This window comes from Caenorhabditis remanei, chromosome II (assembly GCF_010183535.1).
Source record: "Caenorhabditis remanei strain PX506 chromosome II, whole genome shotgun sequence".
NCBI lineage: Eukaryota > Metazoa > Nematoda > Chromadorea > Rhabditida > Rhabditidae > Caenorhabditis > Caenorhabditis remanei.
In genome coordinates, this window is record NC_071329.1 from 6,228,622 (window position 1) to 6,255,509 (window position 26,888).

The following is a 26,888-nucleotide window of genomic DNA, read 5'->3' on the forward strand; positions in this document are numbered from 1 at the left end:
AAATCTACCACCTACCGTAATTTCGCGGTGGGACCCTAAAATCAAAAAGTGCGTCATGATTATACTTTTCTGAAAGCTCTCGACGAGCTAAATACGAATAAAATATACGTTTTTGTTACCAGTTTTCGTTTGAACCATTTACAACAACCAAGTCAAACAAAAATTTAGAAAAAAACCCGTTTATTAAATAAAGCTTTTTCACTTTTTTGTGTCATCACAGAATTATGAAACATTTTGAATTGGAAGAACAATAGAAACCCGTGAAAAACAGTTAAAGACATGAAGAAAATGATAATAAATTAAATAGCTACTCCACAGAAAATACAGAAATTTAAAAATTCTAATAATTAAAAAATCAATAGACTCAAATGCAACTGGAGGTGAAGTCCCATTGCGTGAGATCAAGTAGAAGTTGATGAGGACTGATTGATGGAATTTCAGCTAGGGTGACTTCGAAGATGTTGTACGGTAGATTGCATTTCTGAAAAATAAACTAAATTAATTTTTGGTCATAAATTTTGTAAACCGGTGTTAAAATCGTGTTCAGCTCATCGATAGCTTTCAGAAAAGTATAATCATGACTAGGTTTGGATGAAAAAGGGTCCCACCACGAAAACTACAGTATCCCGATTGGAGGATTATTGTAGTTTTCGTGGTGGGACCCTCTTTCAACCAAACCTAGTCATGGTTATACTTTTCTGAAAGCTCTCGTTTGGCTTAGCCCAAATCTAATAATTTCATGGACTAATTTTCCTACTGGTGGCCTAGAAATTCAATTATAAAGTTTTCAATATCTATTTTTGGTAATCAAGACCCTTTTCTTATTTATCAAACATTTCTTATCACAAAACGGCGCAGTCATCATTATAATATTGTTTCTAGCAGGAGAGAGAAAAAAGAAAAAGAAGAAAAAAACTTACAGTTTGAACGGTATCCACCAAACACGAGTCTTTAACCTGGACTCGGATATACTTCGTGCTCAAATCGCCCAGAACTTTGTCATTTTTGAAGTGGTAATGCCCGTGCTCATCGGTTAGTGTTTTGTGATTCAAGTCGATTTTGTTGTGATTCGATGACTTGTAAATGGAGAGTTCTGAAAGAAAAAATTGCTTAGAATTCATTAAATTTGGGTAACTAGGCCAAGAGAAATAAATGTGTTATTTTTGAATTCAACGTGTTCTCAGCTTTTAGAAAAGTATAATCATGACTAGGTTTGGATGAAAGTGGGTCCCACCACGAAAACTACAGTAGGCCGATGACAAGGTTACTGTAGTTTTCGTGGTGGGACCCTCTTTCAACCAAACCTAGTCATGATTATACTTTTTGAAAAGCTCTCGGTGAGCTGAATAGGAATATCCAAGAATAAAAAACAAGAATCAGCGAAATGAGACAGAAATTTTCAGCTGTGACACGTGTTAAAATTTTTTTTTTCAAAAAACGAAAATGTCAAAAAAGTTTTAGGTAAATTTTCAAATAAAAAAATGTTCTGACTAACCTTTTTCATACTCAATGAAATGAACAGTCGCGTGTGCCACCGGCCTTTCTCCACACTTCACCGAAATGATTGTTTGCTTTCGACCCGTTGGAGCACCGGCGACCCCACAAATAATGAGTGCCACGTGGCACAAAATGACCAGAACTCTGCTGCTGCTCATTGTAGAAATGTTATGTCTTTGAAACGAGTTAGGGGTGTGGTGTTATCAAAATATTTTATATACCCCATATCATATATTGATGCAAGTTCACGAAAGCTCCGCCTACTCCTGAAAAAAGAGAACGAAATGATAACGGGCGAGAAAGCGCATAGTGAAGTTTTGTTGTTTTTTTTTGTTGTGTGTATTGATAAAGAATATGTAATAGGAGTAGAAATGACTAAGAAGAAGGAAGGAATACTCATAGGATCTTGGCGTTAAGACTCCGCCCACTATTTTCAGGAAAAAGGAAGTTTTTGGGTGGAAAGAGGACGTGTACTTTTGGATGAATGGAAGGGTGGGTGAGGTAGCAGTGGGAACAAACTTCTTGAGATTTTGGGTGTGGCCCACACCGTGTGGGTCTGTGTGTCCGGGTGTCCAGAATTCCTAATTTTCAAAAATATTGTGATTTGTAGGGAATATATTTTCGAGAGTGCGTGTTTATATATCGGTGTCATTGGAGTTCTGTCTGTGTGTAGGTTTGTCCGTAGGCCAGGGAGATCTCAGTCTGGATTTTAGCCAGCTTGGATTCTGGATTTTTGAACATCTCTCTGTCTGTCTGTCTGTTTGTCCTGATGTATCCTGAGCATACAGTGTTTTAGTTGAACTGTCTGTCGGTGTACCCATTTATCCGGATGTCTAGTTGTCTTTCTATATAGATTATCAAAAATTGTCTCAAGGAGAGCCAAGATTTTTGACTTCTCAGCTTCAAACTGATCCTGTCTGCCTGTCTGTCTGTCTGTCTGTCTGTTTGTCCAGATGTCCTACGGTTAGTTTCGAATTTATGATGTTTTCAATAACTAGTTAAGGAGGTCAAACATTCAAGTCGGAAAATTTCGACGTAATGAAATTACAAATATTTCATTATAATTTATTAATTACAAATATTTCATTATAATTTATTAATTACAAATATTTCATTATAATTTTTTTTTCTGTCTGATTATCCCGGCATTTTCAGATACTTATCGGTTAGGTGTTTCATTTGTTTCTTCATTTGTTCTTCCAAATTTCAAAATCAAGAAAACTGAAAACTCACGAAATTCTTTTTCAGAAAAAATCAAGAAAGAGAACCAAATGAATATACTCTATAATATTCCCTACCCTTCTCCTTTTATACGCATTTCTGATTCCCCGTCTCTCAGTTTCAAACGTTTTCCTCATTTTTTCCTCATTTAACGCGAGAAGACAATTGAGGAAAAGAGATAGTGATAGTAGTGTGTGAAAGTGCAAACGGTGTCATCATTAACACGGCGAACCGATGTCATAAAAGTGTCAGCGGTTATGTTTCCGGTGAAATGAAGAAGAAAACTGTGTTGCTCAGAGTTAATTATTATAGCTGAAAATGAAATCCAGACGAGAAGTACCTTTGTTTGTACATATGTCTGAATATAGAATATTTTGAAAAATTTTGCAATTTGAAAATATCTAATTCAAATTTTCAATTAAAAAATAAATATGAAAAGTTATTTTTGAATGCTGACGGAACTTCTAGTCGGAGTATTACAAAACAGTTTCGAAATAGAAAATATGGACTGGCATCTTTTTAAAGAAAACTAGTGGAGAGTAAGCTGCAATTTCTTTATATGCATGCACAACCATTTATTTTTCCTTCTAATTTCTCTCATTGCCACCAAAAGAAAGTAAAGGAGAAGAGAGCTGATACTATCTACCTAACAGTGAATGTTCCCTCAAAATTACTAAAAATTTACAAACATTTTGTCTCAAACCCGAATAGTTTAAAAAAAGAACATAACGGTCTGAGGTTGGGAAGTTTGATGTCAGAAGTTGTGTTTATATACAAATATATAGGGAATCATGCACACTACTCATTTTTCCTCATAATTTTCTCATTGCCACCACAAGAAAATAAGGGAATGATAAGCTAGTGTCATCTATGAAAGAAATGAAAGAAAAATGGCGACTAATGTTTCCGGAAAAGATAATTGATCAAAAAAGTTCTAGAAGCTTGATAAGTGACAAGACAGACCAAGTTTGTTCTCCACGTCATAAACAAAAACTGTAAGGGATGGCTAGAAACATTGTGTGCAGAATCATTTAAGATGGAGTAACTGATTATTAGATGAAAAAAGAAAGAGAAAATTTGCGGCATGGCTTAAAAAATCAAAAAGATCACTAGAAATTCGAAAAAGTCTACTAAATACTTGCAAAATAAAACAATTCTGTCCTTTCCAGAAAATGAAATATCGAACCGACAACTATCCCTTTTTAAACAAGTTAGTATTAGCAATTCGAGAAAAATTTCAACACAGTAGATAAAAAATTCAAGATAAGTGATGAGATGGCATGTTTGTTGAGATGTTTGCGGTTTTTTTCTTATCAGCCACCGTTTCATCATCAAACCGCAAACCACCTACGATTATTGAGGAAATGCGTGATTAGATATGTGTTTCAGTTCTTGGAAAGTTGTGAAATAAGAACGGTTTTGTATCTCAGGAACGTTCAAATTTGTTTTCCAGACTCAACTTTTACGAATGTTCATTAGGTGTGTCTTTACTCCATCAGGCTACACAATTAGTCATCGGCTACTCTCAAAGACTTTTTTCTGAAACTGAATTCATATAATACTTCATAACTCGGAGTATTTTGACTATCAAATTTTTATTGCCTCTGAAAACACCCAAACTCCTCTTATCGTAACTTCGCAAAGACAGAATTGAAGACTACTTGAGTCATCAAATGACAAAATTGGGTGTCCTCAAAACCATAAAAACCAGTTTTTGTATGTCGGAATCTTTCTGATTATTAAAAGAATTGTAATTTGGAGTTTATATGTCATTAAAATGTCTTAGTTTTGGTATTTTCAGTTTACGTATGTCCTCAAAATCGTTACAGTTGCACACATGTTATTGCCAGTTGTCAATTTTTGTTGGTATGTTTAAAACACTTTTATGGTTGGCAAAAATCTCTTATGGTTGGCAAAAATCGAGGAGTTTTAGGTTTACAAGTGTGTAAAAGATGACAACAGGGACAATAGAATGTTGAGGGTAAAGCACCGTGATTCAAACAGTGGTAGTGGCTTGGTCTGCACGGAATGGGGATCTATACAATCAACGATTCTCAAACTATACGCAAGTTTGACTGAATGACCTTACGATGACTACTTTTAGGAACGGGTTCAGAATAATGCAGTTTTCTATTTTTAAGAAGTACCGGGCTTTTCATGTAAATTAAACAGCGGTCGTTACTTTTTCTCCTGATTTTAATTTCTTATCGGTGTCGGATCAAACTTCTACACGAACTGTCAGAAACAGTGTCTTTTCCAGAGGATCCTACTCAAGACTGTCGAATTTTTGCACATCGACTAATCTTCTGGCCCCCTACAAGGTTGCCAGAAGGAACAAAAATTTCCATTGCTGAGAACTTCGATTTAAAATTGCCCCCACGGCCTTTTTGGCAGTGTTGATCCTACCTACAATATCGTTTTCAGACAACAAGTGTGAGCTCGACTACCACTGCGAATGAAAAATGTCGGCTACTAAAAAATTATAGGTACTTGGCTTAAAGAAGAACGTTACGATATTTCGGGCTCGAGCGGACATTGACTAGTTCGCTTTGAATGAACCCTGAGCGGAAAGGTAACAGTCTAACATGTTACGTCCTAGTTCATTTTCAAGGCCTTCTAATATTAGTATTACACTTTATGGAAATCATTGGACAATGTTGCTCAGCTGATCTACAAAAATTAGCAAACCATGGCTGACCAGTACTCTAACAATCTCTGAACAAGTGATCAGAAGCAATTGATGTAACAGGAAGATAATTACCTAATAAATTTTGAGTACAAAATTTAAGTCATATTTTTAACCTTCAACTAGAGTTTTTTGTGCTAATCTTGAGCAAGTCCTAAAACACCATGGTATCACTAGAAGCAGTTCAAGAAGCTGACTGATGACAACCGATTCTAGAGTTCAGGTACAACACCATAATTTGCTCGTAGTTTGCTCGTCTAGTTTTTTCAAAAAATCAACATCCTCTCTCTTCCTTTCTGTTTTCCCCCAATTTGATTAACTTCCTTTCCCACTAATTCCCTATAACCCGGTTTCCCCAACCAGATCATGAATTTCCCCTCAAGAAGCTTATATTTGAGTCATGTTCCTCTCACATAGACACCATTCTTACTTGATTCGGAAGAGTTTTATCAATTTTCCACATGGTTAGTTGCACAATCTTATCATCTTCTAATTCTGCGAAAATTAATGAGAAAAGTTGTTTTAAGATAACAAACGAGGAGAAGAAGAAGAAGACGGAGTTATTAAATGTGTATGTATTACGAACCAATAGGAAGAATGTCTCATCGCATTAAGGTTTTGCAGACGAAAGTTTAAAATTCAAAATTTTCTGCGGCAAATGAAAAAGAGGAACTGAAATAGAGCAGGGACAGAAAAGGTCTGAAAATATTCGTCCCCGGAAATCCTTTAAGCAAATCACGTCAATTCATTTGTGCACTTTCACCTGTTTCGACTGATCTGCGCATCACCTGCCATTGCACTTTTTTTCAGATGTTCTTACAGGAAGTGCTGAAAATGGAAACAAGTTAAAATAGTGCAAAAATAGATACGGATTTTGAGTCATTTGTAAGAGTGATTTTTAGCTTTTGGGGATGTGTGTAGCCGATCGTGAGCAAGGATATAGGCAAACTTGGAAAATCTAGATTCAGATTATCAAAAGCTTTCAGAAAAGTTTAATCATGTTTAGGTTCTGAAAAAATGGTTTTTTTTTGAGTCTCGCCGCAAAGTTATGGTTTTTGGGACTCTCCGATTGTTTTTTTTACAACGAAACATTCTGAATTCTTTTTATGCGAGCGTAAACTTTATGATGAGAATTGTAAGCTTAAATTCCCGGCCAAAAAGTACAGTATCTACGTCAAAAACTTGAAACGCATGAAAATATTATATCCTTGTTCAAGCTTTCAGAAAAAATGCTGGTGTTTTCTTTTGGTCGCTGCCTAGCCGGTCCTCCCCCCCCCCCCCCCCCCCCCCCCCCCCCCCACGAAATCTAGATTCCGTGATTCCATGACGGGACCAAAAAGCTCATTTAGCTCTAAAACAGAGAGTGATTATATTTTCAAAGAAATACCTTGCATCTCTTCTAGACCACTAGGTTTCTAGGCTCCTGGTCTCCTAGACGAAGGTTTGTAGCAACAATACAACACATACTTTTCTTCCGTGGTCACGTTTGCCCACGAATCATCAAAAATACACTCTTGTCTACTAGAGCTCACTTACATTGTTTTCATTTTCGAAAGTGATATCAGCTGTGGGGGATACTAGAAAGATGCTCCATACGGTTTACTCAAATAAAATATTTCAAATTACGGAAAACAAGGAAACAGTCGACCATCGATACACGTGGGCGGAAACAACACGATTCTTTGATTTTTTATGTCACAAATCACATCATAGCAATAGTATTTTAGTCCTGTTTGCTATTTGCTCAATTTGGTATTTTCGGGTGCAAAAATGGCATCCGAAAGACGTCATTTTTCTATCTCTTTCTCCATCTAAATCTTCTCAATTAATGCTTTGGGATGGTCGTTTCTTCTCTCAATTTCAATTCGAAAAAACAGTCCATTTCGATCGCCCCACGCGCGTAGTTCCCACGTAACAATTAAGCAAACATCAGGCTAGATATGATGCGTTCTTTGCTTTCGACAGGCGGTGTGTTTGCTTTTCGAAGTTAACTTTTGAAAATTGACCGGACCCATGTCGGGGGTAATTAATGCTCAAGGGAGCTGGCTACAGTAACCCGGTCCTCTTGGAGATTTGTGGAGCTACAGTACACTACAAGCCAAGAACCTTGTACTTTAATTTTCTTTCACAATCTAAAAGTTCATGTTTGGAACATTTGAAAATGAAATGAGCAAGAGCTCGAATTGGAAAAATATTAGTTAGACAAAATATTTTTAATCAAAAACTTACGAAACATGTGTAAGAATGAGCAAAATAAATGTTTCTGGAATAATACCTTTTTCCATAGATTCTAAATTTATTCCAGATTTTTATTTTCTCATCTTAAAATTTTAGTGCAGATTCAAAAAAGTGAAAATAATCTTTCTTGGGGATTGGAGCAACTTTTCAGGGAGTCTAGTTCTCAGAGGATGCCGAAAGGACGGTCATCTTTGGAAGATTACCATGGAGTCCCAAATTGGCCGAGTGCTTTGAATTTTAAGTTAGAGTGTTCTTCTACTTTACGACTATAACTTTGTAGTTAACAATTTTTAATTTTTTAGTCCAATTCCTTCTCGAGGAGCTATGAAAAAGATACCGTCAAAATAAAAAGCTTTTTGGAATAATTTATTTGCTCAATACGGTTTGACCAAATTCGCTCTACCGAGATCTTCTTGAAACAAATATTTTTCTTTCTTTCAATCTCTTCATTCTTTATACACGTTTTGAAGATTCGATACAGCCCGGCAAAACCGTGCAACCGTGCAAAAAACTTTTTCGTAACACTACAGTAGTCATTCTTGTCTACAATAACGTTTTTGCCTACAGTAACCACAATACTACAGTACCCCAAGCCATCCATACCACGTCATCCCATTTCTTGCAAAAAACTTATGTTTGTCAAGTCGAGTTGCAAAACACAGACACTATTCAAACACAGAAAGGTCAAAACATATTTGGAGGAAAAGTTCTGGAACCGAAGATGAGCAAGGCAAACTTAAAGTTCGTGAGGTAAAAGTTTTTTCATCTTTGTTGTTTTTCAAAGAACTTTTCAAAAAATGATTCTAAAAATGTTTGAAAGACGATAAGCAAAGATGACGACTGTGCGATGAGCAAAGCAAATTTTAAGAGTGATCTAAAAAAGAAGATATTCGGGGACAGTTAGTTACTAGGAGATTGGAAACTTATTACTTGTTAGGAGTTAACACAGGTTTAAAATTTAGATTACCCGGAACTGAAAGATCTAAGAAATTGTTTTACAAACAACAAGAATAATGACACGGTGTCTGCAAGATATGTGCTAATCTCACACTTTACTTCCTCAACTTACACTTTGATAGGTTATTTGTGAATAGGCGAGCTCTCTAAACCTAACATCATTTTCTATAATAATGAGTGTTCAGGTTTGCAAGAATGATATCATTCTCTTCTTGTTCTAAACTTTGAGATTTGGGTTTTTGGCATGATGAAGAAAATATCTAGGTGGCAGACGGTGTTCGAGGGTAATAGGGGTTGCAGATGGTAATTAGAGGCTAATTGGGGAATATGTTGATGTCATTTTAATAAGAATTATTATCGAAAAGCTAAAACCAAGAACTTGAAGTTTTTTCACCGCTATGAATAGTGATGCATATATCAAATTATCAGGCTTGTGGAAAGGGGGACTTTTCTCTTTATTCGGACCATATGGGTATCAGGATGGGCTGAATGATCCCCACATATCTTTTCAAAATTTAAATGATACACACGCACACATATGCTGTAGAGAATCAGTGGCATCGTGACCTCTTACAAGAGAATTCTTTGGAGGCGCGGATTTTAAACGTCCTATAAATTTGATTATAGGCACTTTCTGTTACGGAGAGTCCATTTCTGTCGGCTAAATGTCTCTGCGAGCCAAGTTATGAGATCTCAAACTTTTCACAGGGACACCAACACCAGACGGTTTGGAATTCCGCGAAAATGCTCAACCATATGAAATGTTTGAGAGCTCATAACTTGGCTCGCAGAGACATTTAGCTGATTTTGATTACATAAATGGAATCCAGGTCGTTTGAAAGCCGCGTCTCCAAAGACTTCCCGTGTTAGAGAAGGCAGAAAACTTCAAAGGACACTGTGCATTTTAGGAGTACTGTACCGTCCGTATTAGACACTTATTCGAAATGTTTGTCTTTACCAAAAAGAGTTATAGAAAATTTTTGAATCTTTAATCTAGAAGCAAAGCTGCCAAAAAAAGGGCAAATTTTATATTCCAGCCAAAGAAAGTTTTTCTTCCGGCGGTGGACCAGAAGATTAGTCGATGCTCGAAAATTCAGCACATTTGACAGAGAAGTCTTGTTTTCAGGTTTATCTGAATGTAAGGCACATATCAGAAGCAACCCTTTAAATCAGAACAATATCTCGGACCTTCTCAGACAACCTATAGAAAAGTCTACACACTTTTCAGATGTTCTAATATATATGTCATTAAGACATCTGGACACACATACCTACAAACAATAAAACCAAAATATGTCTAATGATGACAATAGATAACGTATGATGAACTGTACAACTTTTCGCTGCTGTTCTACTTCCGGTGAGTTCTTTGTGACCGATCACATTCCCCAGTGACTCTCTTTTCCGGAAACCGAGTCCCAAACATCCCATCACCACACCCACATATTTCTCCTCGAAACAGTCACAAATTCCTTCTGGAAATACCCCCATTTCAGTGGAATATGGAATACTCTCGAAAACCCACCACAAGAAATTCATAAATCAATCGAGGGTGTGGTTGATAAGAAACGGTCAAATTCATGAAAAATCGAGTTCAAAATTGATAATTTCCGAGTAAAAATACATAAAATTTCGGAATTTCTCTCAATTCACTGATAAGAGCTGTTTTCGGAGCCATCGAGATGAAACATTTAGACTGCGACGGCGACGAAAAACTGGCGAAATGTAATAGAGAGTGGTGGGAGAATAATCTTATCAAGTTGGCTAGTTCCTGAATTCCTTTCAGTCTGTTCAGGCACTCTCTTCTTCACTGTTTTTCACTTTCGGTGTCCGGGATTCCTTTAGGGAGAAGAATGCGTAATTAATCATGCTCTTCTTCTTCTTCTTATCAGTGGTTCGATTGGAAACAATGTGTAGGAGAGACATGTCAGGACATTCAAAACTTTAAAAGTGTAAATGGAGGAGTAGGGACAACGGGAGAGACAGACAAACAGGCAAACAGACAGAATTGCATTTTGGAAACTAGATTTGTGGACATCCGGACATCCGGACCAACATTCGGACAGACACCAAGTGTGAGAGTTGGGCTTCCGGTAACCTTGGAACCGTAAAACTTGAGATTCGAACAATTTGGAAAAGGCAGAACAAAGATGTTACCTAATGATTCGGGCATCTGGACATTTGGCGAAAAATTATATACAGGCAGACATCCGGACCTAGATCGGGGCATCTGGACACACAGTTGCATAGACAGACGTCCTGATATGCGGAAGGCCAATCATCTAACTTCTCAAAATTTTAAAAATTAAAAATATCCGAGAACAAAAAAGGCAGTAGACGCTATCAGTTCAAATTCAAATTGTCCCCAAATGTGTATTTTACATAAATAGACCTGCAAAATCAGACCATCCGCTAAAAAAATTCTAGGAACACGTCCGGACGATCAACTTTTGACATAAAGAATCCCCGGACATCCAGACAGGCAGAATGACAGAGGGACCGACAAACCGACAGACAGACGTGCAAACAATTCAACAATTTCTGAATTTTGGACATCCGGACAGGCAAACGCCCCCACCTAGTTTTTTCTGTTCCCCAATCCCAATCTATCTCGAATAAACAAAACAAAAATCATCCCAAAAAATGTATTCATTTGATACAAGAAATCACACGAATACCAGAGATTTTCTCGTGGTTATAAGCTTATTCTGCTGCCGATAGTTTGATGATGGTCTCTCCAGAGAGTTCCCCAACCGGTTGTCCCGTTGCGAACGGTGCCTTTGGATCACGACAATCCTGCTCGACCGAGGCGAATTGGATGACGAGACGATCGGCTTGCGGTTTTCCGGGCTGAAAGTTATTTATACGGCTGGGAAGCTGATGAAGTGGGGATTCTGAATCTGGACTCAGAATTTACCTTTCTAGTGATAATCAAATCAACGGTGTAGCCGATTTGAATCAATCCATAGATAGTGTTGACGCTGTAGTTGGAGTTGTTCGACGATTTGACCTACAACAAGAACATATGGCCTAGAAAAAGCTCTGTCACTCACTTTATAAGCCAACATCTTGTCGCAATGATTGATAATCTTGTGCTTGGAAGTGCCTCCATTCGCTTGAATCGGACAGACGGGTGGGTCCAATGACAACTCGACTCCCATGGTGAAGAGATAGACAAATTTTTCGTAGACTGATTGAGAGGGAACTGATTGGAGAGGGGGCGGGGCAAAGATGATTATCATTTGGGAATAGGGGGCCACGTTTTGAGGAAAAAATATATAGAAGGGTAGGAAGAAATTTAAAAAAAAATGAGGAGAGCTTTCACGTGAACTCTTAGATTCCAATAAAATGTGAAGATTGCAAGTGACGTGAAAGGCGCGTCAAAAAGTTTGAGAAATGAAGGTGCCCAATTAATTCTTGTGAAAAACACAGATTTTTGCATACTTGTCAAATGACGGGCCGGCCCGGCCCGGGCCTGAAAAGCTTCGGCCCGGGCCGGGCCGGGCCGGCCCGTCTCGTCAGGGATATGGGATTTTTGAGAAAAATTTTCAATTTTTTGTTCAATTTTCAATTTTTCATGCGGAAAAATTGACAAAAAGACACTCATATTATTCTATGAGAAAAGTCTGAGTTCATCTTAGTACACCTTTAATCAAATTTGAAAAAAAAAATTTTTTTAAAAATTGAAAAAAAAATTCCCTCCAAAAAGACGGGCCTGACGGGCCGGGCCTGGCCTGAAAAGCTTCGACCCGGGCCGGGCCGGGCCTGACGTTTTGAAAAAAAATCCCGGCCCGGCCCTTGACAAGTATGGATTTTTGACAGAAACAGTAACGCACGCGCCGCGACCGCAACGCCTACTCAAAAGCATCCCAAGCCCACCCTGTATTTCTGTTCGTGTCGATGTCCTGTCATCTTATTATCCATTCCAAAAGTTCAAAGGATATCATATGTCCATAACTTCTAATTCAACAACAATTCATAATTTTTCCGCATTCATTGATCATTCCTCATTGTGTACCTTCTTTATTTTCTCATGATTATAATACTCAATGATCAGTTAGGAAGTTGTTGATGAAACATGAAACATTTTTCACAGAAAACTCATTTCTATCAGCTTCATCAAGAGTCGGTTATCCGCACAACAAAGACTCTCGCCCCCGCTGCAAACCGTCGCTGTAACAGAATTCAATTCACCTAAAAGCGCCCCCAAATATCTCAAAATTTTTGCAAGACCCTATTTCCTCCCACTCCTCTGTTTCCTTTCATCATTCCTTCAAATATCATAAACTAAACGAATTCGTCATATCCGTCGTCATTTCCCGTCCCATCAAACTGATGTGCATCCAGGAGATGCCAAATGGATGGGTGGTTAGCACTTTGAAAACTTCTTTGGTTTATTTTTGAGAAAGTTTCTGGAGCACAGAGTTTTCGGTTTGTTGAGCACTTTGTTTCAGAAAACATAGACATTTGCTGGAAATTTCCAGATATCCCTAGCCTAGTTATTGACCATATTCTCCTTTTTGTTTTTCAATTATTGCCGCCGTCCCAGACAGAAAATGATCTTCTTTTTTTGGTATTGTTCTCTCGGATTTCCAGTTGTTTTTGTTTGACAAAGAGTATTCAGTTTCATCATATTTCTCTTCCCGTTTTTTATATTGGTTCCTTTGTTTTTTGAGGAGTGGTTGTGATACGGAACGTTCTGAAACTGAAACGTTTTGCAACCGAGACGTTTGGAAACTACTTATTTTGAAACTGTGAGAAATAAACGCCGACATTTTGAAAATGTAAGATCTAGAATCCGAGACATCTAGAAGCATGACTGATTTTTTTGAAAAAAAATTCTGCGGTTTTAAAACGTATTGACTCTGAAATGTCCAGATATACATAGAATTCCAGTTTTATTAATTGCCTGTGATCCTGATGTCTAGAATTTCGATAATTCAGATTTTTGCATTTCTGCCTGTCATTGTTTTCAGATGTCCGGATGTCTTTTTTTTTTCGAAATCTTTATTTTTTAGACTCCTCCCTGTTTTGTAGAAATGTCTTGACGCAGAAAAACTTTATTTTGAGCAAGATTTTTGAATGTTCAGTTAATAAAAATCAAGATAATAATCTCTCTTTCAATCGAGCTTATCTCTTCTAACCTCACTTCCTCCAAGTCTTCCATCCTCAGCCATCACCATAACCTTCACCGAATCTCCATTCTTCGTATCCTTGATATTGACAATCGCTGGCTTTTCCAGAGAACTCTTCACCTTCAACTTCACAATCACCGATTCGCCTCCATTTCCAATTGGGACTTGCTCGAAGTTCGACTCGAATTCCGATGTCTTCTCGATTTCAGCCAAAATCGGTTTGTCAAATTTAATGACGACGGTGGGGGTTTGGAGGGGAACGACGGCGACGAGTTTGGTGGGGTCCGTGGAGCTTTCTGGAATATTGATTTAAGGATTTGATCTACTGGAATAAAGCGCTGCGGTCGCGTAGCTTGTGTTTGGCTCAGGACGGAGTCAGTTCCTACCGTAACCCTAATGATCAGGAGAGCGCACTTTCATCACAGCGTGGAAGATAATAGTGATCTTGCTACCCTACCGGTTTAAAACTGGTACAAATTTCCCACTCACTTCCGCCCGCAACCAAAAAAACAGTTCATAAGACATCAAAAGCCACAAAATGCCGCCCTCCATCCGTCCAACCAGCACTAGTTCGGACCGCCAAAAGTCATAAAAGATTCCGATCGTAAACAACGATCATAAACTTTGAAAGAGAGGGCTTTTTTGCCGTTTTGTGAATGAATGAACGATCATCATCATTGTCCTCGTAGTCATGACACTAGTCACTTATTCAGTAGGACTATGTGTTAGATGTTTCCAGGAACTAGAGAATTTTAATGAGGAGGTTTCTTTGTCTGGAGTAGGGTCACAGGGTAGTGCGAGTTTAGGCGCCCACATTTTGAATAGTGTTTGGATTTCAGTTTGAAATCCTCCTATTCTTGTGTTCATACTCTGCCAATCCAATAATACATCGTATGATTAGCGCCTTTGCATCACTACCGTATAACTCACGTTTCAATGGCACCGGAGCCAATACGTATTCCACTTTGAGTGGGGCAGCAATTGCTGCTCCAATAACTGCTAGAAGTAAAAAATGAGTAGAAAGAGACATTCTGGAGAATGATGCTCTCGTTGTCTTACGGTGCCCTATTTATATTTTTTGATCGAGTGATCGCTTGCCGGTAGTTCTCAGGAAGGGTCTGGGAAGAGGGATAGTTCTCAAAGCGGTTCCCTTTTGACTGTTTCCAGAAGATGAGATTTTGAGTCATCGTTTGTTGGTTTTTGGTGTGGTGGCCGAGGGAGAAAGCTAGGCCATTGAGTTTTGAATGGAAGACGGTAGGGGTTGCTACCGTATCCCAGAAGTACTTTCTATCCTTGAAGTTGAGGATCTTTTTATGAACTTGCTTCAGGATAACTGTTTGTTGCGCCATAGAACGTGAATGTACATCCAAAAATTTCAAGTTATCATAATGCGTGACGTCTATGTCAGAACCCTCACCATTTTTCAAGCACCCAGAAACTTCTGCTACGTTACACCCTCGCCTTGATGTTACACTTCTGACTTTTCTGATTATACGTAATCCTTCAACTTTCTAGAAAACGTATGTTTGGTTCAGTGATCCGAAATAACGAGAGAGTGTAGGAGGAGTCACTACGTAGAAGTTGTTTATCTTGTTTTCTGATAGAGCAGTAATGAAAATTTAGGTTTCAAAAATCTGTGGGTTTTCAGATGAGAGTAAAAAGTACGGTTGACTAGTTTCTTCGAGTTTGATTTTCTTGGCCATATAGTTTTGTAGAGCGGGAAATGCGGAGTTTTCTGAACTTAAGTTTAACAGAACATATTGAAATTTGAGAAAGTTATAAGAGTTTAAAAATGGGAAATTTTCAAAATTTCCAATATCTTTCAAATTTTTCGAATTACTTTTCCGAATTTCACTCCAAACTCATGTTTGATTACGTATTTATTTTCAGCGTGCCAAAACGGTTCGAATGAGTACATTATGCATAGAATAGGTCGAACCATGAAAACTACAGTACCCCACACTAGACTACTGCAGCTTTGTTTGAGAAACTATGTAAATTCCCTTTCCAAAATAATTTTCCCTTTTCCCCAGGACTCAAAAGTTAGGATCTCTAAGCCACTGGAACTCTGGCTGCCTTGTTTCAGATTTCTGATGGACTAGTTTTCCTGCTTGTTGGGTTTTTAGGCCATTCAGTATGATCCCAGTAATTCCTTCCAGAACTAGGAATTCCGATGCCAACCTTCTCCTAAAAAAACTTGCCCTCCTCCCTCCAAAAAAGTTCACAGAGTAACAGCAAATAATATGTTGTTACCTATCTGGTGTTCTTCTTTTACTATTTTGTTTCGTCACCTCCAAACAGACATCCTCGGCTATTTCCCGCAACAGTTACGCAGCATTCACAGCTTTTGCAACAGTTACGCGACAAGATTGCAACAGTTCCGCAGCAGTTAGGAAAAATCAGAACATATGCAACAGTTACACATCTTTCACGTCGCTGCGACTGATAGTTCCCTTGTTTTTGGGGCATGCACCAGTTGTGCAACAATCTCACAACAGTCGCGCAGCAACTGTATATTCGCTCCAATGCAAATTGGACTTTGGCTGCATTTTTCAATTTTTTCCAATGATTATTTATTGTCTATTTGACAAGTTTTATCATTTTTCCGACTTATTTTTACTCTATTTTTTGAAAATATTATTTTTCAGAAGAAGAATGTGTCTGGATGGCAAAAACAAGTCAGAGAGAGCATCTGATCAACACAATTCGCATATTCGATAAAACATTTGGACTTTTGAAGCGTTTTCAGCAAGAGATAATCTAAAATTGTGAATTGTTTCCCAACCGAATTTCATTGAAATATTCTTTTTCAGTTCTAGAGTCGATCAGCTTGAGGCACCGGACGTCTACAGATATTAGGAACTTGGAAACTTCATCGACTGTCGGTCACCATGGAATTTCAATGACGTTTCTAAGTTTTTTGTTTTCGCTTTTATTTAAAAAAAATGTTATATTCTTAAAATAAATATTAATAGTTATTTCTGTTATTCTGTTCACAAATTAACTATACTTATTAGAAGCGAGAAGTAATGGGTGCATGCAGCACACCGGCAGCACTGATGCAACAACTGTGCAGCATTCATGCAACACTTGTGCGCCTCTGACGCAGCAGGCGAGCGGTCCACGAATGACTGCTGCGTTAGTGCTGCGCAACTGTAGCGGAAAGTAGCCGAGTCAGTGTTTGTTCAAATACGAATTTAAGCAAATATTTTGATTCTCTCTCTCACTCCCTCCAGTTAACACACACATTTTGGAATTTCGAGGTTCGATGGGTGGCCAGAGGTGAACTTGGTGTTTTTGTGATTGATGGACTTTTAAACTTTTTGAGATTTCTAGGCCATGCTTCTGGTGTTAGTCACCAAAAACCGAAAATCCCCAATTTCCGGATTCGTTTTTGCACCTGCATCAAGACCACCCATTCAATTACAAATCCGTATTTTTGGTTTATTGTTTTAAACCGATGTATACAAGAGGAGTTTTCTTGCTTTGAGGTCTTTAAGCGATCATTCAAATGCCTGGTCCTGAGGTTACTGTAGGGTCGGAGAGGGGTTACTGTAGTCTTTGTGTCGGGGACTAGTTGTGGTAGTTCGGGATTCTAGGCCACACGTTTTTCTCGGTTTCTGATGGCCTAGTTTTTGTAGGTTTAAAGTTTCTAGGTTAAAAGTTTTTGAGACTAAAAAAGGCTAGTTTCTCGAGATGTGGGATTTCAGGCAATATTTTTCTTCTATTTTCCGACGGACTAGTTTTTCAGGCTGTTTGATTTCTAGGTCACCTACACTTGATTGGACATCTAATGGCTTAGCTCTTGACATTTGGAGTTTTAGGCCATTGTCATCTTCCGATTTTATAATGAAGGCTATAATGGTAACCCCTGTCGTGAGACAAGTTTTCAAAAGTTCGGATTTCAGGACCACCGGAACGTTCTACTGTCAAAGGACTAGTTTTCACCGTTTCGGATTCCTAGGCCATCCGAACTCTTTGCTTTAGATGGACTAAATTTCCAAGTCTTCGGTTTTCTAGTTGTTCCTCAAGTCTCCATTTCCAGACCATCCTAACCTTGAGTTTCAAAACGGACTAGGATCCCAAGATACCGATTTTCTAAGCCACGCTTTTATTCAGGATTCTGATGGCCTAGCTTTCCCCGTTTTGGATTTCTAGACCGCCTCAATATTTTGAGGGCCTCTCACTCCCCTCAATTACCACTAAAAGCCAACTATCCCAAAAGTGTAATAAAACCGTTCTTTTGCTCGCTCTCTCGATCTCTTCCTCTATTTTCTAATTCTCTGCGTCTCTCTCTCCCCCACACTCTCTCCTCTTCCCATCCGTTCCCTTTCTCAAATCAACCTGCGCAACTACCCGTACTCCCATCGTCGTCGCTCCACAACCAAAAAGCTTCAGTATTTTCTTTCTCTTTTTTCAATTTTTGTTCTGTTTGTGTCTGTGTCTGCTTCTCTGCGTCTCTCCGATCAGACACTCTCTCGTCTCTTTCTTCGGGAGGACTTCCTGCCCCGTTTCGACTGCTTTTCTCTTGTTTTTCTCTTCGGTCTGCAATCGACCAAATTGATTTTTTTGTAGACTAATTTTGGCCTAAAATCCTAAATTAATTGACCTAAAACTCAGTCAGTGTATAGGAGCCAAGCACCGTAACCCGGCTGGATTACGGTAGTCGTGGTGGGATCCTAAATTTTGAGAAATCTAAATATAGAGGACTAAATTTTCGACAATTTGGGTTTTTAGGCCATGAGTTTTAGCTTTAGGTTTTTCATTCTCTGTGGAGTTCTAGTTTTCTGTTTTGAAGGTTTCTAGACCATATGACACTTTTTCGGCTCGAAGGACTAGTTTTTCTGGGCTTTGAATTTTTCGGGGGACCAATTTTGGGATTCTAGACCACCAATATCTTTTTTGGAATTTTTCTCCAAACTTTGAATTTCGCGCAAGAAGTGCAATAGAGCGCATCTGTCAAATTTTCGAAGAATTTTATTTTTTTTGCAAAATTTTAGACCTAAAACGTTTTTCTTCGTACTTTAGCTCTTTTAGATTTAGGCTTCAACAAAAAAGGTCCCGCCCGAAATTCGCTAGCGAGTCCTCGTCCTCCTCCGTCAGAAAAAGTACTCTTCTCATCGTTTTTTTCTCATCTAAACAGCACACCAACGACCACCCTCACAGCTTTTTGACATTCTCTATTTCATCTCTCTTTCTCTCACACTAGCTGCGTCTCACTGGCGCCGCGGTACTCTCTCGTCTCTCTGCTTCCTCGCACGCTCCTCGACACCAACACTCTCTAGTTGCTCTAGTGTTCTCTGCAAAAGACTCCTGTTTCTTCTGCACTATTTTTCGGGCGCCGTTTATTGCCCCCTTTGCTGTCCTCCATCGAGGGGCGACAAAACAGACCGTCCTCACAATGTCCGTATTTTAGGCCGAAAGTCTAAAATCTAGAGAATCTGGATAATTTTGTTGAATTTTTTGTTGTTAGAATATTCCATTCCTAAAAAGTGAGTTTTTCTGTTATCCTTGTTTTGCGCTTTTCTTTTAAAAACCCAAAAAAAAACTTTTTTCAAAATTTTTCTCCAAAAATCTTACTGTACCTTAAAGGCGCATGGCTCAAAACTTCCCAAAGTCCGCAATCACCCACAAAACCCAATAAATTACGCGCAAGTGTTATTTTTCAAGAAAATATTTTCCTTATCAAAAAATCCCAAAATTTTTCCATTTTTCAAATAATTTTTTTCAGATGAATCGCATGACGATGATCGAAAAAGGGTGTGAACCGATAGCGGGGACAGCGCCGAAGAATTCCTACATGAAATCTCCAAAACCAGGTTGGTTTTTTGACTGAAAATCTGAAAAAATGTCTGAAAAATCCCAAATTTTCGCTGGAAATTTCTTTTCGATTATTTACTTCCAATCAATAAAAAATCATATGAGCCGTGTGTTTTCCTTCTCCAGTCCCGACCTTAAAGTTCATTTTCTCGACTGTTATCAGCGCCAAACGATCTCAAATTCTCCTTCAATCGGGGCGCCAAAGCGAAGAGATTCTTATCATTTAGTAGAATTTGCGACACAAATCGTAAAAACTTGAGTCAGCTGTTCGATTCGGAATAGTGCAACAATTCCAAAAAATCCGATAAAAACCTTCAAAATCCACCGAAAAGTTCCGTTTTTCAACTGAAAATTAGTCAATTTCCAATGAAAAAACCTTGAAAACAAGAACAAAAAAGTTCCGGCTGGTTGCCCTTGTGTTTTTCAAGTTTTCGACTAGAAAGACGGCCTTGAAAATGGTAATTTCCTATCGGAGGGGAAGTGGTTTTTAGAGGAGAAAATCCTGAATTTGATCGCTCTGGTCAAGGATTTTTCAATCCGATTTATTGGTCATTGTGGTCAACTAAGATCATAAACGGTCTGAGTTAAGCCTAATTCATCTTCAGAACAGTGGAAATCCAGCGGAAATCGATTGAAAATGTTGAAAATTAGCTTTAAACTATCAATTTTCGAACGTTGGGCTTGAAACTGGTCTGTGCAGTCTAATCGTGGCGTAGATCTCACAGATTCCAGTTGGAGGCGACCGAATAAGTTCTGTAAGGTTCATCGGATTTCTAGGCGGTTAGACTGAAAATTCAGTTAGGCCTGCAGTTAGGCCCTTTAACACGAGCCTTAATTGACTTATAAGCATTGAAATTCTTCTCCGAATCAGTAATAGTCAAAGAGTCGAAAGTCGGCTGAAAACTTGCTTCGAATATGAGTTTATAGCATGTTGATGTCTGAAATTGATGTGTTTTTCAAGCGAAAACTCAAAAATCGTGATTTTTCCTCGAAAATGCGTCTCAAAATTCTATCCCGATTGAACAAGGAGTTAGAAGACGGAAGTCAGCTGGAATTCGCATAAAAAGTTTCAATATTGCTGATTCTCGAATTTCGTAGTTTTTCACTTTGGAAACATTCGAAGAATTGCGATTTTTAGCTCGAAGAAGTTTCAAATTTGATCAAAATCGGCCCAAAATCGACCAAAATCGGTCAAACCAACCAAAATCGGAAAATCAGATTTCAGAATTTTCCGCCGCCGTCCGGGCTCCGAAACTAGTCTGAAATAGATCTTATGGGACTAATCGGCCTGACAATCAGAAATCGATTCATAAGAGATCGAATAGCTGAAAATTGACTGGAAATTGACCCGAAATCGCTCTAAACTCTACTACATAAAGACATAGTTTACTAAATGAAAGCTTTTTGAGCTTCTAAGCTCTCAATGTTCTCCAACTCAATTTTCCGTTCGAAGACCCAATTTTCCGCATATTTCCCACCGTCACTTCTCTTTCCAATTTCCGTTCGAAACACCAGCCATCAATCAACGGGGCTCGCCGAGCCCATCGGCAAAAAACACATCTCCAAAATGCACTTTTTCAAAAATAGAGCAGGATTTGTTATTGACCAGTCTGTCCTCGAATGTTTTGAGAATGGTGACGAGAATAAGGACACATCTGTTTTGAAAAAGGAGAATTGGATTTGGTTTTTTGGAAGAAATCGGATATTTATAGGTCTGGGAATAGGGTACTATGTTTCAGAGTGGTTTCTGGAATTTGAAAAGTTTCCAGTAGAGCGCAATTGCACACCGGTTCCCATATCCTACAGTATGCTTTGGCAACACCTAAAAACAAATACATTCATCCCAAGGTCTCCCTCTCTCTTTCTCTTTTTTGGCACGTATTCCGTCGTCGCCATCCACATTTTAAAACGAACAACAAGGTCATTTGCATTTTTTGTCTGTCTTTTTCCTCTTTGTGCATGATATAGGTTAGGCGGAGAGATGGGTAGACAGACAGATTGACGATTGTTTGTGGATGTAAATGTCGAAGTGGATCGAGGGAGAGATGAAAAGTCAACAGAGGAGGATTTGAAGAGGAGAAATGGAATATTGATGAGGTTCGGGGGGGGGGAAGCTTGGAGGGAATGAGATGAGGAGAAGGAGAGGGACCAATATTGAGATTTTTGGAATATCTCTGGAAAATTTCGGAACGTTCTCTAGAAGATACTTGATTCTCATCGTTGTCTGTGAAAACAAATCGAATTGGAAGTCGCTTGGAGCATAGGTTCCAAGAACTATCGACTCTGCCAAAACGAGACTCACAATAAGAGAAAAAAAACTCCGAAAGAGAAGTTTTGCAATTTTTGCGATCCGTGATGAGACCCTGAACATGTTTCCATGAGGGTAACGACTAATGATCGTTTCTGCGAGCCCACAAACTTCCGAGCACGTTTTTACTACATTCTTGCAATCCATACCAAAACGGGCCGACATTAGGATCATGGGGACGCGGTCCGGAAAAGAATGCCAGAAATGACGGAATTTGGCTGAAACACTTTCTAGCTCGACCGGTTTTTGTACCAACTTCGTCTAAAATTGGACTCACCTAAACTAGAACTGGTACACCGTCCTAACAAACATGCCTAGAGCAGAGAGTTGTGCGGAATACATATTTCTGCTTTCCGGAATAGAACATTTTGAAAAACTGAAACCGGAATCCAGAACCCTGGCGGTTTCTAGGAAATGTTGAATTCATTTCGAGCACAAGTCATGTTCCTGATCCGTCCCGGCGCATATACAGGCGATCCCGTTCTGTACCAATTCTAAGCCTTCTAGGCCGCCACTCTTGCGATTCTGATGGATTTCTCCATTTCGAAACAGATTCTTAGTCTCCATGTCAGTCCCCGTGACGACCTCCAACCTACTCCATCTGGATCCAATTCCTATGGAGACACATCAACACCTACCTCTCAATTCGATATTTTACGACCACCATCAAAACTACAGTACCACTCCAGACACCTCGTTCCCCCCGCTTTTACGACGATGTTGTTGATCACATACCGGAGGGAAAATTTTGAAAATTTCTCCAAAACTCCAAACTTTTCAGTCAAAAACACGTTGTTTACTCTGATTTCTGTCTGCGTCTCCTCTGATCAAGTGCTCTCTCTCTCTCCGTCCCCACAGATTTCTCAATTTCTCAATTTCTTGAGGGGAGACCGAAAGCCTCCCCCATTTCCACCAGATGTTTCTCTTTTGTTTTCGGTTTTTCGTCACCCGCCAGCAAGCCACGCCCCATTTTAGTAGGCCACACCTCCCTCGTCCTACTGACCTCATTCTCGGTGCATTCGTTCGAGAATATGCGGCGACTATTCTCACCGCATAAATCATCAGAAGCTGGAAAGGCTCTGATAAAGAGTGATGGCCTAGCTAGTGATGGATCGGAGAGTTCTAGTCCGCCGAGAAATTTGTATTCGGTGATGGCAGTAGAAGTGCAAACTAAGACAGAGAAACATCATGGTGAGAAGTTTTGGTGAACGACATGGTCTAGAAATCCAAATTATGGAATTCTAGGCCATGCTATACTTGAGACTCCAATCCGTTCTAAAATTTCATTTCCAGAATCCCCGAATCCAGACCAACAACGCCGCAACTCGACATCTGGCGGCCGTCGTCCGTCCTTCCTCTCCCAAATGCGTGATCTGATTCATCCGCGAACTGGAAGTCTCGGAGCAAGTATGTTTCGTCGTCCGGAAGCCACTCGACGTGTTCAGGTGGCCGAGTGCAATGTGGAAGCGGTGTACGATTTAAGGGATAAGCAAGCACACTTCTATGACGATGACAATGGATTCAGAAGACCCCGATCGAATAGTTCAGATTTGTTGATTTTGAGAAAGACGTCGAGACCGATCTCGTTCAATGTGGTCGGGGTTATTGGTGAGTTTTGGGGGGATGAATAGATGGATGGGATGTAGACAGATAGACAGAAAAAGAAAAAAGTAGGATATCCTGACAGGCAAATTTCACTTTTTTTTTGAAAATTTCAGAAAAACACAAAATTACTTCTCTACAGTAAAATATGTTTGGAAAACTGTGAAAACCAGACATCTGGAAATCCGGACACCAGGAATTACAGACATTTTTTGAAATATTTTTTCATCTAGGAAAAATTAATTAATTATCGGAATTTTTCTCGTAAAACATCGAAAAATACATAGTAATTTATGTAGCAATTCGTCCGAAAGAGTACAATTTCCGGACTTACGGATAATACACTTTTTCTCTGAAAATCTCTCAAAAATCGCGATTTCCAAATTTTAAGCTAATTTTCAGAAGAAATTCTTTACTGAAATCTCAAAAAACCCTTTTTTTAACAGTTGAAAACTTTATAAATGTTGATCAGAATATTTATACACTTGTCGAAGCTTGTGACAGACAACCGGATATCCGGATACACAGACAGATACATCAGAAAGATGTAACAGATCAAACTCCTGGGGAAACCAACTTTTTCGTAAGAATTAGACATAACAATTACGAGTTGTTGGTTTTACGAACAATTTCTTTTCATAAAAATTTAAAATTTCTTATCATTAGTTCCGAAAGTTCAAAATGATGTATTGGACGACATATTCCTCCACTCTCTGTCATCCGGACATCCGGACGCACATATAGGTAGACAGATACTTTTTCTGTGAAAATCTGTCAAAAATCGCGATTTCTGAAATTTTGCAATTTTTATGAAATTATTAGCCGAGCAAATTCGTTACAACTGCGCCCCGCCGCAAACGAGAGAGTATCGGCGGGAGACGCAGAATTTTTTCTCGCGCCAACAATTATTTTCACAGTTTTTGACCTATTTTCACTATTTTTCGAAAGTTTTTATGTAATTTGTTCTTAAAAACAGCGAAAATAGGTCAAAAATGGTAAAAATATTTGTTCGCGCGAGAAAAAATTCTGCGTCTCTCACCGATACTCTCTCGTTTGCGGTGGGGCGCAGTTGTAAGAGGGGGTGGGCCGCTAATAACTATTGAAATTTGGTTTTTTATCCTATTCATTACAGACTTCCGGACATCTAGACTTGCGAACGCATATACAGACATACAGACAGACTTCCGAAAATACACTGATCTGCTGAAATATGAAATCTTAGTCATGATTTCCTGGGGGTATCTGAAAACACAAACATTCAGAATTCCGATGATTTACCCAATTTTCCCAATTTCTAGATCAAAAAACGGATCCATATCACCAGTACATGTCAGTTGTCGACGTCTACGAACTCTGTCCCAACAACTCCAAAGTGATCATCATCGACGCGACGACTCCAACGACTCGAGCATTCCGTATCATGCGAGACCACAATATCACCACATTAATCGTTTGGGACACCAGTGACTCTCGCCACGTCAAACGAAATATTCTCACTCTCACAGACTGTCTCTACGCGATTCGAAACGAGACGAAACCACAGAAAGAGGGGTCGAACATGCTCTGCGCCTCTGATATTCTCTCGGGTTCCCAACTGGTCAGCGTCTCGATCTCGTCGAAAATTCTGGAGCTTTGCGAAGAACTCCATCAGAATCGTTTGCATCGTGTCGTCGTGTTGGACGATTCGAAAGAAGTCGTCAATATTATTTCAGTGAGACGAGTCCTTGCGGCGATTCACAAACAGAATCGATCACTTCATTTCGCTCAATGGTTGTCGAAATCCATTGGAATGTCAGCCATCGGAACTTGGGAGAATGTGGCTGTCATCTCGGAGACTGAAACGGTTTATCGAGCGATGGAAGACATGTTGGGATTCCATTACACGGCTCTTCCAGTTGTCAATTCGAAACAGGAAGTCATCGGTGTCATCACGAAAACCGATATCTGCAAAGCGCTCCCTCGCAACTTCCTCGAGCCGAAACGTTGGCTCCTGGAGACTACTGTAGCCGATATGCTCCATATTTGCAAATCGGAAGTTTTCATTTCGTCGGCTGACAGTGTTGGACAAGTACTCGACACTCTTCTCATGTCTGATACGCAGAGCGCGTTTGCTATTCATAATAAAAAGGTGAGTTGAGAGGAAACTTCAAAACATTGAAATTGAAAAATAAGCTCCGCCCTTTTTTTCTTGAAAGTTGAAGAAATTTCACAAGAATTGACTTGCGCGCTCGAGTTTTTTGCTAGAAAATTAAAAAAAAATAATTCTAAGCTCCGCCCACTGATAGGCCACGTCCATTTTTGAAACCGCTCTCGAAAGCTCATATCATCTGTTTTTTCTCTAAAATTACAAGTTTCCTCTATTTTCTAATAGAAAATTCTATATTTCATAACGAATATCGCTGAAAAATGTCAAAAATGAGCGGAGCGAGTGGCCTGTGCGAGGAATCTGCGAAAAGCCTAAAATAGGCGGAGTTTTGTTATCTAATTCAATTCATTTCCAACTCAAAACCGGTGTTTGAGAACACAAATTCTGAAATAAAAGGAAACACGATTTTAGAAATGGGCGGGGCATAATTACTGTCAAAGTCGTGAAATTTGGATTAAAATTCGTTAAAACTCTTTAAAATCAGCGGAAAAAAGCTGAAATGCTCAAAACGGAACTATTCTCGATCCCCAGATAAACTGCGCATCTAAACTGCTGAAATGGGCGTGGCGTAACCCCAAAATTCCTCGAAAATCCATCCAAAACCTTCTCTGTTCCAGGCAATCGGCGTGATCTCCCTGACCGATTTCCTCGCTCACATTCTCCGTTCCCCACTGGCCACCACCGACGAAGAGCCACCACAACCGGCGATGCCACCGACTCCAGAATCCAATTCGAGCAGCACCGAAAATATGGCTCATAAATTGTAAAAATCTCCATCATCTCACACAATTCTCCCCGTTTTATCCTGATTTCCCAGTTTTAATTAATTTCTCGGTAGTTTTTCTTGTTTTTTTTCTCATTTTTCGGTTTTCGAAGTAGCTTTTTCTCCAAACTCTTTCACCCAGTTCAAACAATTCCTTTACCATTTTCTTCGTGTATTAATCATATTCTTGTTTCCTCGTTTTCTTCTCAATCCAATTTCACTCAAATTTCCCTTCTTACTAGAGCTTTACCGCTACCTCTCTTCTCTTCTTTTTTCTCCCCACTCCCCGTTTTTTTTCACTTTTTCCCACAATTCCTCATACAAAAACTTCCATAATAATGTACTTATTTTTCCTTCTTGCTCCGGACCGTTTGTCTCCCCCCACATCCCAACACTCTTGTTTTCTATTACCAGTTTTACTTATAATTATTATAAAAATGGAAGACACTTAAAGAGATGAGTGATAACTAGTAATTTACAGAGGTAAAATGTAACGAGAAATATACAATTAATGA

The 26,888-nt window shown here is 39.0% G+C and overlaps 4 protein-coding genes across 4 annotated transcripts; 1 reads left to right on the forward strand and 3 right to left on the reverse strand.

The window, feature by feature from the left end:
• Positions 1-364: 364 nt before the first annotated feature.
• GCK72_004841 (uncharacterized protein) lies at positions 365-1,655 on the reverse strand (the record flags this gene model as incomplete). The annotated part of the gene is made up of 3 exons (XM_003092143.2): positions 365-481; positions 921-1,093; positions 1,496-1,655. The coding sequence occupies 3 exons, from the start codon at positions 1,653-1,655 to the stop codon at positions 365-367; spliced, it is 450 nt and encodes a 149-aa protein (XP_003092191.2).
• Positions 1,656-11,302: 9,647 nt separating this feature from the next.
• GCK72_004842 (uncharacterized protein) lies at positions 11,303-11,760 on the reverse strand (the record flags this gene model as incomplete). The annotated part of the gene is made up of 3 exons (XM_003092145.2): positions 11,303-11,449; positions 11,517-11,609; positions 11,653-11,760. The coding sequence occupies 3 exons, from the start codon at positions 11,758-11,760 to the stop codon at positions 11,303-11,305; spliced, it is 348 nt and encodes a 115-aa protein (XP_003092193.2).
• Positions 11,761-13,719: 1,959 nt separating this feature from the next.
• GCK72_004843 (uncharacterized protein) lies at positions 13,720-14,764 on the reverse strand (the record flags this gene model as incomplete). The annotated part of the gene is made up of 2 exons (XM_003092142.2): positions 13,720-14,030; positions 14,665-14,764. The coding sequence occupies 2 exons, from the start codon at positions 14,762-14,764 to the stop codon at positions 13,720-13,722; spliced, it is 411 nt and encodes a 136-aa protein (XP_003092190.2).
• Positions 14,765-22,893: 8,129 nt separating this feature from the next.
• Positions 22,894-26,377, forward strand: GCK72_004844 (uncharacterized protein; the record flags this gene model as incomplete). Its single annotated transcript, XM_003092141.2, has 4 exons — positions 22,894-23,053; positions 23,156-23,470; positions 24,763-25,592; positions 26,228-26,377. 4 exons carry the CDS (start codon positions 22,894-22,896, stop codon positions 26,375-26,377), a joined length of 1,455 nt encoding a protein of 484 aa, XP_003092189.2.
• Between the last annotated feature and the right edge of the window lie 511 nt (positions 26,378-26,888).